Source organism: Sminthopsis crassicaudata, chromosome 5 (assembly GCF_048593235.1).
Source record: "Sminthopsis crassicaudata isolate SCR6 chromosome 5, ASM4859323v1, whole genome shotgun sequence".
In the NCBI taxonomy this organism is placed as follows: Eukaryota; Metazoa; Chordata; class Mammalia; order Dasyuromorphia; family Dasyuridae; genus Sminthopsis; species Sminthopsis crassicaudata.
The window spans coordinates 173,866,442-173,881,232 of record NC_133621.1 but is presented as its reverse complement, the minus strand read 5'-3'; the positions used below and the strand labels follow the sequence as shown (position 1 = coordinate 173,881,232).

Sequence of the window (14,791 nt, the reverse complement as noted above, 5' to 3'; positions counted from 1 at the left end):
AACTGTGTAACATCGCATTGTCCCGTGCATATTCATTCATTAAACACTTCATTTAGCCCCTCAAGTTGCTGCTGGAAAATGTTTAGGTTTTAAGAGGTCCTAATTGCAGTGAGAAGGATGGAGAGAATGTTAAGGGTACCTGCTTGTCCACAACTGCTGAGGTGCTCATTCATCCCGGTGTGCATTAAAATTCTCAATGCATTAAAAAAAATGCTTAAAACTGCACTAAGGTTTTAGGACATTTTGTATCATACATACACAGTGCATCGATTCGCCATTTAGCTAGCTACCTTTAGATCTAATGCACCCATGCATTTGAACCCTACTAAAGAAACAAAGCTTATTCCCCGCCGCCCCCCAACCACCTGTTCTTTCTTGGAATTTCCAGAGCTTACCATGAAACAGCCTGAGATCGCCTCTGCCCCTGTGAGCTGCGAGGGAGCTAATACAGTGTTGACAAATGGCCCACTCTGTTGCCAGGATTCCCAGCCTCCCAGCAGAGCCCGCGCATCCTCAATGAAAAGTTCTGCGACCAGCCCTTTCCCACCAGTTGGAGGAACAGATTTCCAGATTTTCGCCTGCTTTCCAGGCGACCAGAGCGCATGCCTACAAAGTTGCCGGAGTTTTGCCAGAGGCTCAATCTCTGCACAGGTGCACCCGCTTTTGCTTTCCACAACTCACCTCGCCTCCTACGCTATCCGCCCCCCGACCCCCTACTGCCTCGAGACCCCACCCACACTCTGACCTTCCCTTTAGTTCTCTGGGGTGGAGAATCTCACAAGACTCCTTGAGTTTTAAGCCCAGATGAGTGAGTGACTGAGGGTGCCGGAAAGCGTCTGGGTTTGCCGCGGAAAGTGAAGTGTTTTGGGCTGTTGGCTTGTCCGAGTCTCGTATCCTCGGAGGGGCACAAGATGATGGGTACCACGAAGGGGGTGACAGGTTCCTTTTTTTAATCCCTTTTTCTCTGGAGGGTGCAGGGAAGGGGAGGAAAGGATATCCTCGCTCCATCCGCCGTTTTCTCTAATGGGACTTGGCTCGGCTGCCATGACTAACGTTGGCTGGGGGAGAGAAGAGGAAAGGACTGCCAAAGTGGTATCTCCCAATTTGAGGTGCTGTTTTGCGTCGATTGGATCGGGCCTAACCACTGGGTCCTGGAGACTCCCTCTAGGTTTGACCCCAAAGTGTAAACCGTGGTGGACCCAGCACCTTCCTCCCTGCTGGCAGTAACTATAAAAGGGAAGACTTGGGGGCTTGGTCCCCACATAAGAACTGGGATTAGAAAAAGCCCCTGGGTTTGAAACCAAGATTTGAGTTCAAATTCCAGCTCTATTTGCTAGCAAGTCACTTTTGGCATTCCTAGGCCCCTGACACTGTAAAATGGGGGGGGGGGGGGAGATGGATTCGTTCAAAGATTCTTTCCTTGACCTCGTAAACTTTAAAAAAACAAACACAAACATTTCAGCATAACTGGTTTCTTTGTATCCGTTTTATTGATTCTGACATGGTTCTCATCATAATAACAAAAGCTGCTTTACTGAAAAAAGATACTAAGTTTCACTATTCTTTCACACACAGTTTAAAATCCTAAAATTAACATTAAAGTCCTGTCCATCTCTGATCACTGAACAGGAATGCAGATTCCTGTTAGACCAAGCTAGCTCTTTTGAATTTATTTTGCTAAATGTACTTGGGCAGATAGAAAATTGTTTAAAATTAGACTACATTTGGGGCAGTTAGGTGGTACAATGGATAGGGCACCAACCATGAAGTCAGGAGGAACTGATTTCAACTCTGGTCTTAAATATTTAACATTTCCTAGTTGTGTGACCCTGGGCAAGTCACTTAATCCCAATTGCTGAAGCAGGAATCCTGGAATTTTGGCCTAGACCAGATTCCTCTAATAACACTATGATAGAACCAGGAAGCAACTACATCAGAGTTTCAGAGAAGAGTTCATCTCCAATTAGGGCTAGTTATAGCAGACAGAACCACTGCCAACTGCTACTATAGTAGCTGCACCAGATACATCAGTCTGAAAGTTGTGGCTACCAATTCACTATAGGCAGATTGGTTTTCAAGTACCTTTGCATTCCTCCTTTCTGTTCATTCAGGAAAGGAAAGGAATGGAATTGAGGATTTGGAGCCTAAATGGAAAGAATCATCAGCTAGAAAATTTTTGCAAGGGCAAAGACAACACCAAACTCTGAAGGGGAAGGGGCTAGTTTGTGAACTCACATTCAAAGTCTTGCTCTCATCTTCTAACCTTTTATGTTATTCTTCCAACATTTCATTTTACTTGACTGCTGCCCCAAGGCAATGAACTTTACCATATTCTCCCCTTCAGCCCAACACTATGGGCATCACAACAGATATTAACATTCACTAAACTAAGAATTATTATTCTTAGATCACAGTCATCCAATAATAACCATATTGATGTTACAAATGGTCAAAATAATTCAAAACATCATCTGACAAGATATTGACTACATCTGTGCAGGATCATCACATGAATACACAGGAATGATAAATGTATACACTCATATTATAAAAACAATTAAAAAAAAACACAAGTGTGCGTATAGCTACAGTATTTTCATAATGCCATATAATGAAAAAACATTAACTATAAATTAATTTTTAAAACAAAAACGAAAAAATTATAATTGACACATAATCAACATATTCAAACATATAACATCATCTGGGATAGAAGCAAAATCTAATAGAGGTTATGTAGGCTAGACTATTGTTTTTCTATAGAGGCAGAGAAACTGACCCTGGGACTTAATTGGACTAGAGTGTTAAGGCTAGAGTTAATTAATGAGGCTTCCTGGTCCTGCAGGACATAAAAAGATGAACCTGAGAAATCAGTAACCTTCAGGCTTATGTCTCGAAGCACTTGAGTCACCATACCCATATGACCCAACCCATCCATTTTATCAGTCTCCTTTAGGAAGGAGGAGAGGGAAAGGGCTTATATCTACCGGAATCAGTGCTGTTTTCTTGCTGAATATCTTTTCCATGGTATTGTTCAACATGCTTGTTTCAGCTCTTCCTTCACCATCATGCAAGCACTTTTGGGAATATTTATAGCTAAAACATTCTTTTGTTTTCCCTGAATATTCTAGGTTATTGCCCTCCTCTGGAATTTAATTTTAGCATTGTTTTACTACACAATATTTTTTTATTGTAAATTTTCTAATTTTTGCTCTTCAATTTTTAGATTAGGACTTGGGGCCAGAGCTATGATCTGCACTGTTGAATGTAATAGGTAGGCTCTATTATTATCTCCTGCAACATTGCCAGAATGAAATAATTGTACTTGTGTGCTAGATTTTATCCTCATAAAGGCTTAAAGCTGGTCCCATGGGATTCCTTATTTAAGAGGCTGCTTGGGGCCAGGCTTGCCTTCCCCAGAGGCTGTACTGAACTTTGTCCTGACTGGATTCAAGATGTAGTACCAATTGCCACTTATTGATAGAATCTCCTGCACATTAAAATAATTCTGAGTTTATCACCTCACACCTATCAGATTAGCTAACATAAGAGAAAAGGGAAATGACAAATTCTGGGAAGAATGAAAAAATATATAAACTAATGCACTATTAGTAGAACTGCTAATTAATCTAGCCATTTTGGAAAACAATTTGGAACTATCGCCAAAGACCTAAAAACCATGCATAATCTTTGACACAGCAATACCACTGGATCTATATTCCAAAGAGATCAAAGAAAATGGTAAAGTACTTATATGTATAGAAACATTTATAGCAACTCTTTTTGTGGTGGCAAAGAATTGGAAATCGAGAAGATGCTCATCAAATGAAAAATGGCCGAACAAGTTATGATATATAATTGTGAATAAAAATATCATTGTTCTATTAAAAAAAAAAAAAGATGATGGGGATGACTTCAAAAAACGTGAGAAGATTTATGTGAAGTGATACAAAATGAGCTAAATAGAACCAGGAAAATCATAACATATATCACAACATATATCTCAACAATTTTGATCAATTTTGATCAATTTTGAGAGACCAAATGACTCAATATAGTGATCCAAGGCAATCCCAAAGGAGTCACGAAAAAAAAAAAATGTTATCCATATCCCGAGAGAGAAATAATGAATTCTAAATGCAGCATCTCTTTCCATTTTATTTTTCTGGGCATTTTTTTTGTCTGTTTTTGTCTGCCTTCTCAATGGATGGAGGAGAGCTTAAAGGGAGGGATGTGAATATAATGAAATATTATTGAACTATAAAAAATGATGAATATAAGAAATAAAGAGAATTATAAAAAGTAGAATAAAGAAGAACCAGAAAAATATATATAACACAAATAGAATAAAAAAATAAAAATAAAAACTTAATGCTGTTAAATTTTAATGATCAAGCTTAGTACTAAGACATGAAGAAATGTATCTCCCTTTCCTCTTTTTAGAGGTAAGAGGCTATGAATGTGGACTTTAGCAAATAATGCTAGATTAAATTGATGTGTTGATTAATTTTGTTTTTAATTTTTTCTCTTTATTTTTTGTTAATATGCAATGGCTTGCTGGATAGGGGAGGGAAGTGAAATATACTTAGAAATAAGGTTTTGTAAAAAACAAAATATATCAATAACAAATAAAAATAAGTTTGATGCAGAAGGAGAGAAAGAAAAGAAATGATCCACTAGTGAGAAGAACTTTCCGAGTTCTGGATCATGAGTGGTATGGGTGATGATGAACTCTTAAGAATTATTCTTCCCTACAAGTGACTCAGAAGGAGTAAAAATAAATTTATCAAGGAGTTGATTAAGTTGATTAAATTGGAATACAAGTTGTGTGATATTGATTTCCTTAAATATAAAGTCAAGAATTAGGGTAGAAAGGAGGATGTTGGAATCAGGTACTGGAACATGAGAGAGTAAAAGTGTTCCAGGAACTCAACTATAAAGTTTTGAATAGTAAATCTTTTTTTTTTTTTTTTTTTTTTTTTGCAGAGGCAGTTTGGGATTAAGTGACTTGCCCAAGATCACACAGCTAGGAAGTGTTAAGTGTAGGAGACCAGATTTGAATTCAGGTCCTCCTGACTTCAGGGCTGGTGCTCTATCCACTGTACTATCTAGCTGCCTCTTGAATAATAAATCTTAAAGGAGGAAGGATGATTGGAGAGAGTGGTGGGAATGGCAGAGAGGAGCAAGGAATTTGTCCACTCCTGGCCAAATGTATTCAGGTGTCATGAGATAAAGTCACATCAAAGATTGTGAAAATTTGGTCAGGAAGAGGGTATCTTCCTGAACAATTCAGATTTCTTTTTCTTTAGCTCTCAGCAAAATCATTTATTCAAATGGTATAGCAAGAAGAGTAGTTACAGAATTCTTCCCCCTAAACTGTCTCACAGAGGAGCACTGTCTCACAAAATTTTTTATTATGTCCATGAACAGTGAGGCTTGTGTACAGGAAATACTTGTAACTAAAACTTCCAACATCATTGTCAGTAAACATTTATTCAACATCTCCTGGATAAGGACTAGAGATTCAAAAAGAAGAGGCCCTGCCCTGAAGGAACATACAATTTAATAAGGGTGATAACATGCCAACAAATATATACCGAGCAAGCTATATAGAAAATAAATAGAATATAATTCAACAGAAGGAAGGCACTGGAACTTAAAGAGGTTGTGAATGGCTTCCTCTAGAAAGTGGGACTTTAACTGAGACGTGAAGCCAAGGAGATAAGTAGTCTAAGTGGAAAAGAGTGAGCATTTCAGACAAGCAGAACAGAGAAACTAGCTAGAGCTGAGAAACAGAATGTCTTATTTGTGGAACAATCAGGAAGGCAGTGTAATTGGATCAAAAAATATATGTTGGGGGAATATGCTTTAAAAAGACAGAAAAGTCGGGGGCTAGATCATGAAGGACTTTGAATGTTAAACAGCATGTTGCATTTCATTTGAGAGGCAATAGGAAGTCACTGGAGTTTGGGAGTGGAGAGAGAACACATATGATTGGACCTAGATTTTAGGAAAATAACTTAAGTAGCTGAATAATGGATTGGAAGGGGAAGGGACTTGTCGCAGTCACATGTACTGGCAGGCTATTGCAATAATATGAGGTGGAACTCCATTGGACTGGTAGAGTCAGAAATGTTGTAAAGGTAAAATCAAAAAGCCTTAGCAAAAGATTAAATATGGAGGATGAGGAGGAAGGGAAGCTATTGAGAATGAGGAATACAGAATGACTTCTAGTTTGTAAGTTTCAGGGACTGAGAGGATGTTGTTGTTCTCCACAATAATAGGAAAGGAGTTTAGGAAAGATGATTCAATTTGGGATATATTGTTTAAATGTGTAGTGAATGTACATTTCAAGATTTCTGAAGGTCACCTGGAGATGGAAGCCTGAAGGTCAGTAGAGGCACTGGAGAATGACAAGAGTCTCAGTACTGGATGGATGGTAATTAAGCCCATGAGAGCTAATGAGATAGCCAAGTAGGATTAAGATAGTGGGAGAAGAGAAGAGTGCACAGAGGAAAACTGTGAAGGACACTTAGAAGATCTGATGTGTAAGAGGATCCAACAAAAGATACAAAAAAGAAATTATTAAATAGATAGAAAGAAAACTGGGAGAGTTGTGTTCTGAAAACTTAAGAGAAAATATTATGCAGAGAGGTCAAGGAGAATAAGGACTGAAATGACTCAAGAAATATACGAACATAGAAAATGCTACACTAACTAGTGTAAGTAAAATAATTTTTTTAAATTAAGGATTGTACACTATAATACATACACTTGAACATTAAATTTTCTTTGAACTTGTCTATTTAAAATTTGAACTAGACTTTGAACTGATTTATTTAAAATTCAAGATTTTTAAGTTTTTTGTTTATCCTGTCACATCCCTACTTTTGTGAGACCTTTATCTGTGAAATCTTTGTCCCTTCACTAAGAAAAATGGTAGTTTCTCTACCAGTCCAATGGAGTTCCACCTCACATTACTGCAATAGTCCTCTCAGGATATTAACACCTTTATTGATATTGCTACCCATCCTAAGAAAACTTTTGCATCTAACTAGAATGTGTGTCAATCCTCCAGAAAAGAACTACATTTGTAAAAGGCATTGAGTGTGCTAAAGTGAGTGCAAAGTTCAACAGCTCAAAAGATTAATCATAACAAGATTTAACAGAGATAGGTGTGTTTTAGTACCTTTCTCCAAATAATCTTTGGGCCCATATGGTTGTTTTGTCTGTGAATCGGTAGTGATGCATTGTTCTGTGTTCTGTGCTCACTTTTTTTAAACATCATAGTAGTAATACTTCCTCCTACATAATTATCCATTTAAATTGTACTTGCTTCCAAATATTAGGGAATGAGCAGTTAATTATCTTTCCAACCTCAGAAATTAACCTTTTCATCCTAGAACAGTGTTAGACTGGGCTTTAAAAAGTAGCTTTGGCGTCAACAAGATCTCGGATACCTACTAGCTATGTCACTATGAATTAATCATTTAACTTTTAGGAACACTAGTCTTGAAGACAGAAAATCAGATTGTAGATCCGCAACAGTGAATGAAATTTCCACCCTCAATTTAATAAAATTCAAATGTTTCCTACTCAGGCAAAAAGAAAAGTCACAAAACATTAATATTTTATTTATAACTGAATTTTCAGCATGAAAAGATGATATGAAGCAATATTTAGATAGTAAGGTCAGCATGTTTATGGTACACACACACACAAATACCTTCTTCATAACTAAGCAAAAAAATCCTGAAAGATTTTAGAAGTTCAAAGTCAACTTTGAACTATCTTGAACACACACACACACACACACACACACACACACATATACACATACACACAGTTATAATTCTATATCAAAGAACATTAGCACATAATATATCAAATAAGGTATATACTGGTTAGAATGATCCATTTATAATATGAATATGAAAATAATAGGCATGATATGATGGAATAAAGTTGATTCTAAATAGAAATAATTCAAATTTCACTTGGGAATCTTAGCAATTTTTTAAAGGATTGTCTTAAAGGTTTATCTCACCTTTCAAATGCTTATGTACTGCTAATGATCTTAAGTTCTTTATTAAATACATTGTAAAGACCTTAAAAGTTCAACTGCTAATTTGTTTGTACATGTAAAGATAAATGATAAATGAGTTGTGATGACAAAATTATGTCTTCATGTACTTAACTAACTTATTTGAGAGATTAATCATTTGAACCTACCTTTTTTGTTTTGGGAGCCTAGAAGTTGGGGGGGGAAAGGATAATAAAGTCAGTAAGTAGTTAAACACACGCAAAAAAAACTATAAGCATGTTTCCCCAGAAAATGAGATGCAACACAAACAGGTGTACATTAAAATACTCAACATCCTATATTCCTCTAAGAACTCATAATTTATTTGCTCATGTGAAAGGACAATGTGAATAACAGCCAACATCCATGCAGAGCATTTGAGTCTTCAATATACTTTACCCATTTATCAATTTTTGAATATTTCTAGAAACAACACAAAACATGTATGGTTTCCATCTCAAAGGCATTTAATGTTAAAGTTTATTATCAACAGCCAAGAGTTGACAGCTGCGATCCATTTTGGTTTTATTTTAAAGCAAACTGTAACATCGCATGTGTCTCGTGCACATTCATTCGTTTGTTCGTTCCTTTATTAAACACTTCGCTTGGCCCCTCAAGGTGCTGCTGAAAATTTTTTTAGCTCCTTCCGAGTTCCTAACTAACTGCACAGTGAGAAGGATGGAGAGAATGTTAAAGCTACATCACTTGCCAGTCCATATGTGATGAGGCGCTCATTCGTCCATCCCTCTGTACATGCTATCCCAAAAGTCTTAGTGCATAAAAGGATTTTGTTTTCCTTAATGGCTTAAAACTGCACTAATGTTTTGGGACATTTTGTATCATACAGTCCACCGATTCACCATGTAGCTAACTCTTAAATCAAATGCACTCATCCACTTGGACACTAGTAAGGAGACAAAGCTTATTCCCAGCTGCCCGCCCACCCACCTGCTCTTGTAGTCTCCAGAGCTTACCATGAAAGAGCCTTTATTCCCTCTGGTGAGCTGCGCGGGAGCTAATACACTATTGACAAATGCCCACTCCGTTGCCAGGACTACCAGCCTCCCAGCAGAGCCGCCACTTCCTGCGCAGCCTCAATGAAAGATTCAGTGTCTAGTAGTCCTTTCCGACTCGATGGTGGAAGAAAGATTCCGCGGCACTCCACGAAACCAAAGCGCATGCCTACAAACATGCCCAATGTTTTCCAGAGACTTGGTATCTGCGCAGCCTCTTTTCGCATATTACCCCACTACTCTCACTTCCTCGCGACTCCGCCCCCCTTCTCTCTAACTTTAGGTGCTGCCGGAAAGCGTCTGGGTTTGCGGCAGAAGGTGAAGTGTTTGGGGCTGTTGGCTTCTCCTTGTCTCCTGTCTCCGGAAGGGGACAAGATGATGGGTACCACGAAGGGGGTTGCAGGGTCCTTTTTTATTCCTCTTTCCCCAGCGGGGTGCGGGGAAGGGGGGAAGGGTAGCCTCGCTCCATCCACCGTTTTCTCAAATGGGGCCTGGCTCGGCTGCCATGACTGACCTTGGGACCCGGCTGGGGGAGGGAAGAGGAAAGGGCTGCCAGAGAGGGTGTTTCCCATCCCGAGGTGCTCAGGATCAGGCCTAGTCACTGGGTCCTGGAGACTCCCACTAGCTCTGATCCCATAGTGTAATCCGTGGTAGACCCAGCGCCTCCTTTCCTGTTGGCAGTAAATATAAAAGGGAAGACTTGGGAGGTTCCCACATAAGAACTGGGTTTAGGGTTTGAAACCAAAAGATTTCGAATTTGAATTCGTAATATTTGCTAGCAAGTTACTTTTGGCCTTTCTAAGCCCCTGACACTGTAAAATGGGGGGAGATAAGGAGGTGAAGTCGTTCAATGATTCTAATCTTGGGACCCGTAAACTTAAAAAAAAAAAAAAATCCACATTTCTCTATAACTGGTTTCTTTGTATCTGTTTTATTAGAAAATATGTTCTGACGTTTAGCATGGTGGCTCTCACCATAGTAACAAAAGCTATAACTGGTTTCTTTGTATCTGTTTTATTAGAAAATGCATTCTGGTGGCTCTCACCGTGGTAACAAAAGCTAGTTACTGAGAAAAGATCCTAGGTTTCACTAGGCTTTATATGACACAGTTAAAAATCCAAGACTAGAATTAAAGTTCTGTCCATCTCAGAATCCCATGAATGTAGATTCCTGTTAGACTGAGCCAGCTCTTTTGTAGTTTTTTGTGCTAGATGTACTTGAGCAGATAGAAAATTGTTTAAAATTAAATTATTTGATTTGACTGGAGAAAGTATGCTTTTCTCCTGCGTTAGAAATTGTCAGAAAATAAAATGTCATCTCAGATCAAACATATCTTAAAGCATTTAGAATATAAATTGTTAAATGAAGAATATTACATGATATTACTTTTTGAGGAAAAATGCTTTTCTGTAATGTTCCTTTTAAGAGAAAAGGATTAATGTTAATCTTGAAGATACTGAAGACATGGTGGCTTCAAATTATGATTTAAAATAACGAGCTTGACAAATGAGTAAAGAAAAAGATAACTGGGCATATCAAATGCCATTATTGAAGTAAGAGGTGCCTTGGAAATTGAAATTTACCATATCTTGGCAGTATAGTACAGCAGAACAAAAGTCAGAACTGAGTTTAAATCTTAGCCCTGACATTTAATACCATATTCTACTTGGCAAAACATAGCAAAGGAAGAACTTCATCACCCAGATTTTTTAGAAATAATGGATTTTGACATCTAGTTTTGTTGATGAAGAAAATGAGGTTCAGAGAATTGTTAGTATTACATAGTGATTTGAATTTACATTCTGTACAACTTCCAAAGATCCATGTTTGTATTCTCTTTGTTTAACTGGAAAGGAAAACTAGACTTTAGTGATTGTCCCCCTCATTCATAATACATTAGACTTTTTACTGATTAAACTGATACTATGCTTTATCTTAATAAACATAGTATGAACAAAACTGTTATATTGTGCTGAGGACAAAGACAAAGAAAAAATTAGGTTCCCACCCTCAAAGAACTTATGTAGTGAGAGAATTGAAGTATATACAGATACCTAAAGTAGGTGATTTGACAAAAGATGATTAACATTAAAACTGTCACCTAGAGGGTGGTACCTGAGTGCTCTTGGAAGGCAGCTAGGTGGCAAAAATGGAGCGCTAGGCCTACAGTCAAGAAGACAAATTCAGATCCCACCTTAGGTATTCAGCTATGTGATCCCAGGTAAGTTGCTTAACCTCTATTTCCTCATCTGTAAAATGAAGAACTAAGTTAGCACAGGGCTTGGCATATAGTAGGTATTTGATGTTAGTAGTATTATAAGGATTTATAGAAAATAAAATTCTTGGCATGGCTTCTGCATCTTGCAAGAAACTCTGGTTTGAGTGGAACAAAGAGAATAAGTCTGGAATGATGAGTTAGGGCCAGATTGTAGGGCACACTATACCTAAAGCAGCAGTGCTTTTCTTTTTATCCAAGAATTTTTTTAATAGAGTTGTGACATGATAGAATTACGCCTTAGAAGATTTTTGGCAACTAGGTTGGTAGAATGACTGGACAAGGTATACTTTGGAAGCAGAGACACCTCAGATATTATGTGAGTTCAGGTAAGAAGAAATGATTAGAGGGATGCCAGAAGACATAGCAGCTGATAGTATGAAAAAAAGTATTTTATGAAAAGCAAGTTTCCTGTCTATATAAGAGGATAAACTTTTTTCCAATAGTAAAATATTTGAAGAGGCAGCATAATAGAGCAGAACAAATGCCAGCTCTGAAGTCAGAAGACCTGGGTTTAAATCTTAGCTTTGATAATCTAATATTTAAAAAGCATGTCAATCATCCTGAGCCTGTTTCCTCATCTCTAAAATGAAAACACTGAACAAGTTGTCTTTTGAAGTCCCTTACAATTTGAGATCTGTGACCCCATATATAACATGGAGGGCATTTTATGTATTACAACTATAACAACTGGAAAATTTTTTGTCCTTTGTTTGGATCTGTCATCACATGGATTCTGGAGTTTTTCCAACAATGCAGATCCTAGCCCATCTAGTTGCCCCATTTGTTAAACTTGTTTAAATTTTTTTTAAAGAATTCTTCAGTCCCTATGTTGACACTATAACTGATTAAAAGTTTAGCACCAATTAGACTATATTCTGTTTTAAGAATATTTTAAAATACAATTGAGAGGCAGTGTAGCAAAGCGGATAGAGGACTCTGAGCCAATCAAACCTGGGTTCAAGTTTCTCACCTCATATTCCCTCTGTGATCATAACCTGTTTAACCTCCCAGTGCTCCAGGCTTAACCTCTAGTAATATAAAATCAGAATTTAAATCCTGAGAAGCAAGTCTTCACAAAGAATGTATTCAGTACACTGATTAAATTGAAGGTCCAGACTAAATATAAACACATAACTGTATATATGTATGTATATACATACTAAACTTAGTTTGTTTAACTAAACTTAGGAAAATTTTGCTCTAACTCTATGGGCCTTAATCTATTTTTTTTTTTTTTTTTTGGTATGGTGGACCCCTTCTCAGAATATTTTAAAATAACATACACAGGATTAAAAGAAAATAAATTATATTGAAATAGTTTGGGTTTGGGTTGTTTTTTTTTTTGGGGGGGGGGTGCTGAGGCAATTAAGGTTAAGTGACTTAGGGTCACACAGCCAGGAAATGTTAAAGTATCTGAGGTCACATTTGAACTCAGGTCCTCCTGACTTTAGGGTTGGTGCTCTATCCACTGTACCAACTAACTGCCCCTCAAAATAAAATAAAAATAAAAAAACAATTTTAAAAATTGTAAGTTCGCAGATTTCAAGTTAAGAACTCCCTAGCTCTTAAGCTGTTTCTGTGCTTTCAGAGTAGTAAAAGATTTTCAAGGTTTTTTGTTGTTTTAAAGAAAGCCAGTCACACTAAGAATGGATATCTGATACATTGTGAGGGACTATTTCATTCTTTTATATTTTTATTGCTAGGCATTTGTACATAGTATAGTAGAACCTTTATTGAATTTAAAGTTTATAGGACTTGGGGGGTGAGAAGGAACAGAGATTTTTATTTACAAATGAGAAAGCAGACACAATGGCTGAGCACGTTAAGGGCATACATAAGAAAAAATAAAAGCAAAACCAAAATCTTCCAGGTTTCAAAATAAAATTATTAGAACAAAGCTTATTAAAGTTTTGCATATGGGAAAGAGGGAAATATAGATCAGATTTTAACATTTTTGGATAGTTTCTGAAAAGATATTTTTCTAAGTCTAAACTCTTACTATCTGCATAACTTTGGGATAAAATCATTTCTCTCTTGGCCTCAAGTTTCCTCACTGGTAAAATGAAGAAATTGTAATAGATAAGCCTAAAGGTTATTTCCCTCTCCAAATCCTACTTTGCCCATGAATTTATTTACCAGTAAATATAAAATTAATGATTAAGAAATGAGAATCTAAGTACTTCATGTTTAATTTTCCATAATGTAGCATAAAATCTTCCTTTGCTGAAAGCTGCTCTGAATTAAATACTTTATTGATTAGTTTAAAATATGTATTGTAAAATATCCATTTTTCCAGGCATGTGCATCAATACATATGAAGACAGTGGATATTTTCAGTGACAAATGAAAATGGCAAACTCATTAAGAGGAGAAGTTTTGACTCTTTATAAAAATGTAAGTATCTCTTATTCGTTCCAATAATCTTGTTACATGGTGCAAGATTATCTAGGAGCATAAAACATATTTGTTTTTAAGCTGCTGTATGTCGGAAGAGAATATCCAAAGGGAGCAGACTACTTTAAAAGACGTTTGAAGGCAGCTTTCCTTAAAAACAAAGATGTGAAGGACCCAGAGAAGATCAAAGAACTTATTGCACGAGGAGAATTTGTAATAAAAGAACTAGAAGCCTTGTACTTCCTTAGAAAATACAGAGCTATGAAGCAGCGCTACTATGTAGAAGATGACAAAACTAAGTGAATTTTTATTGTTGCAAATATAGGTTACTGCTTAGGCTGTATGAGCAATAATTGGTGGCATTTCTTTATATGTAAATGAGATATTGCAGAAAAAATACACAGAAAATACACAGGATGTATGCAAAAAAGCCCCGAATACCTGAACTGCCTTCCTCAACTTTAAAAATTATTTTAATAGGTTCCAACTGATACAACTATAAATTGATAATGAAAGCTTACTCAGCCAAGACTTGTGTCCTTGTTTTTTTAATTATAGCATTTGTCAAAACAATGATTTAGCAAACAATTCATTGCTCAATTTACTGAACAGGAACTTTTTAAACTCCCATTAATCAACAATGAAAATTTAATGAAAATGTTCACTAGGCCTTTAAAAAATACCTTTAGATGGAATATTTTAGCTATCTTAACCAATTTTTGTTTGTATTCATTGATTCTGTCAAAGAAAAAAAAATGGTATTTTGCATTGCAGATTTTCCAAAGATTAAAATCTAGTTTTTAATTCCACCAACTCCATATTTCATTTGTTTTACAATTTTTAAGGTGTCGAGTTTTTTTTTTAAATGTTTTGCTAAAATTTGATACATTGTAACAAAATATTGAAAGGAAACTAAATAGCACACAGGATTTAAATGGATATTTTCTATAATTGCTATGGCACAAATTTAAAATTCCAGAATCCATTTGCAACAAGCATCAATCTGTGGGCAGTAAGGTAGTT

The 14,791-nt window shown here is 36.6% G+C and overlaps 2 protein-coding genes across 4 annotated transcripts in view; one reads left to right on the top strand and one right to left on the bottom strand.

Moving 5' to 3' along the window:
• Positions 1-9,282, bottom strand: part of DNAI7 (dynein axonemal intermediate chain 7) — a 92,778-nt gene extending 83,496 nt beyond the window's left edge. Inside the window, 2 exon segments of the mRNA XM_074268819.1 lie at positions 8,233-8,250; positions 9,058-9,282. Of these exon segments, the coding sequence (XP_074124920.1) occupies positions 8,233-8,250; positions 9,058-9,060 (21 nt within the window). The 5' untranslated portion in view covers positions 9,061-9,282.
• A 14-nt stretch (positions 9,283-9,296) lies between these two features.
• ETFRF1 (electron transfer flavoprotein regulatory factor 1) lies at positions 9,297-14,577 on the top strand. 3 transcript variants are annotated; one of them, XM_074268826.1, is made up of 4 exons: positions 9,432-9,478; positions 11,202-11,317; positions 13,671-13,768; positions 13,850-14,577. In XM_074268826.1, exons 3-4 carry the CDS (start codon positions 13,718-13,720, stop codon positions 14,069-14,071), a joined length of 273 nt encoding a protein of 90 aa, XP_074124927.1. In that variant the 5' UTR covers positions 9,432-9,478; positions 11,202-11,317; positions 13,671-13,717; the 3' UTR covers positions 14,072-14,577. The 3 variants fall into 3 exon arrangements, with proteins under 3 accessions (XP_074124926.1, XP_074124928.1, XP_074124927.1); XM_074268825.1 differs by lacking the exons at positions 9,432-9,478; positions 11,202-11,317 and adding an exon at positions 9,297-9,414; XM_074268827.1 differs by lacking the exon at positions 11,202-11,317 and having other exon boundaries at positions 9,389-9,478.
• The last annotated feature ends 214 nt before the right edge of the window (positions 14,578-14,791 follow it).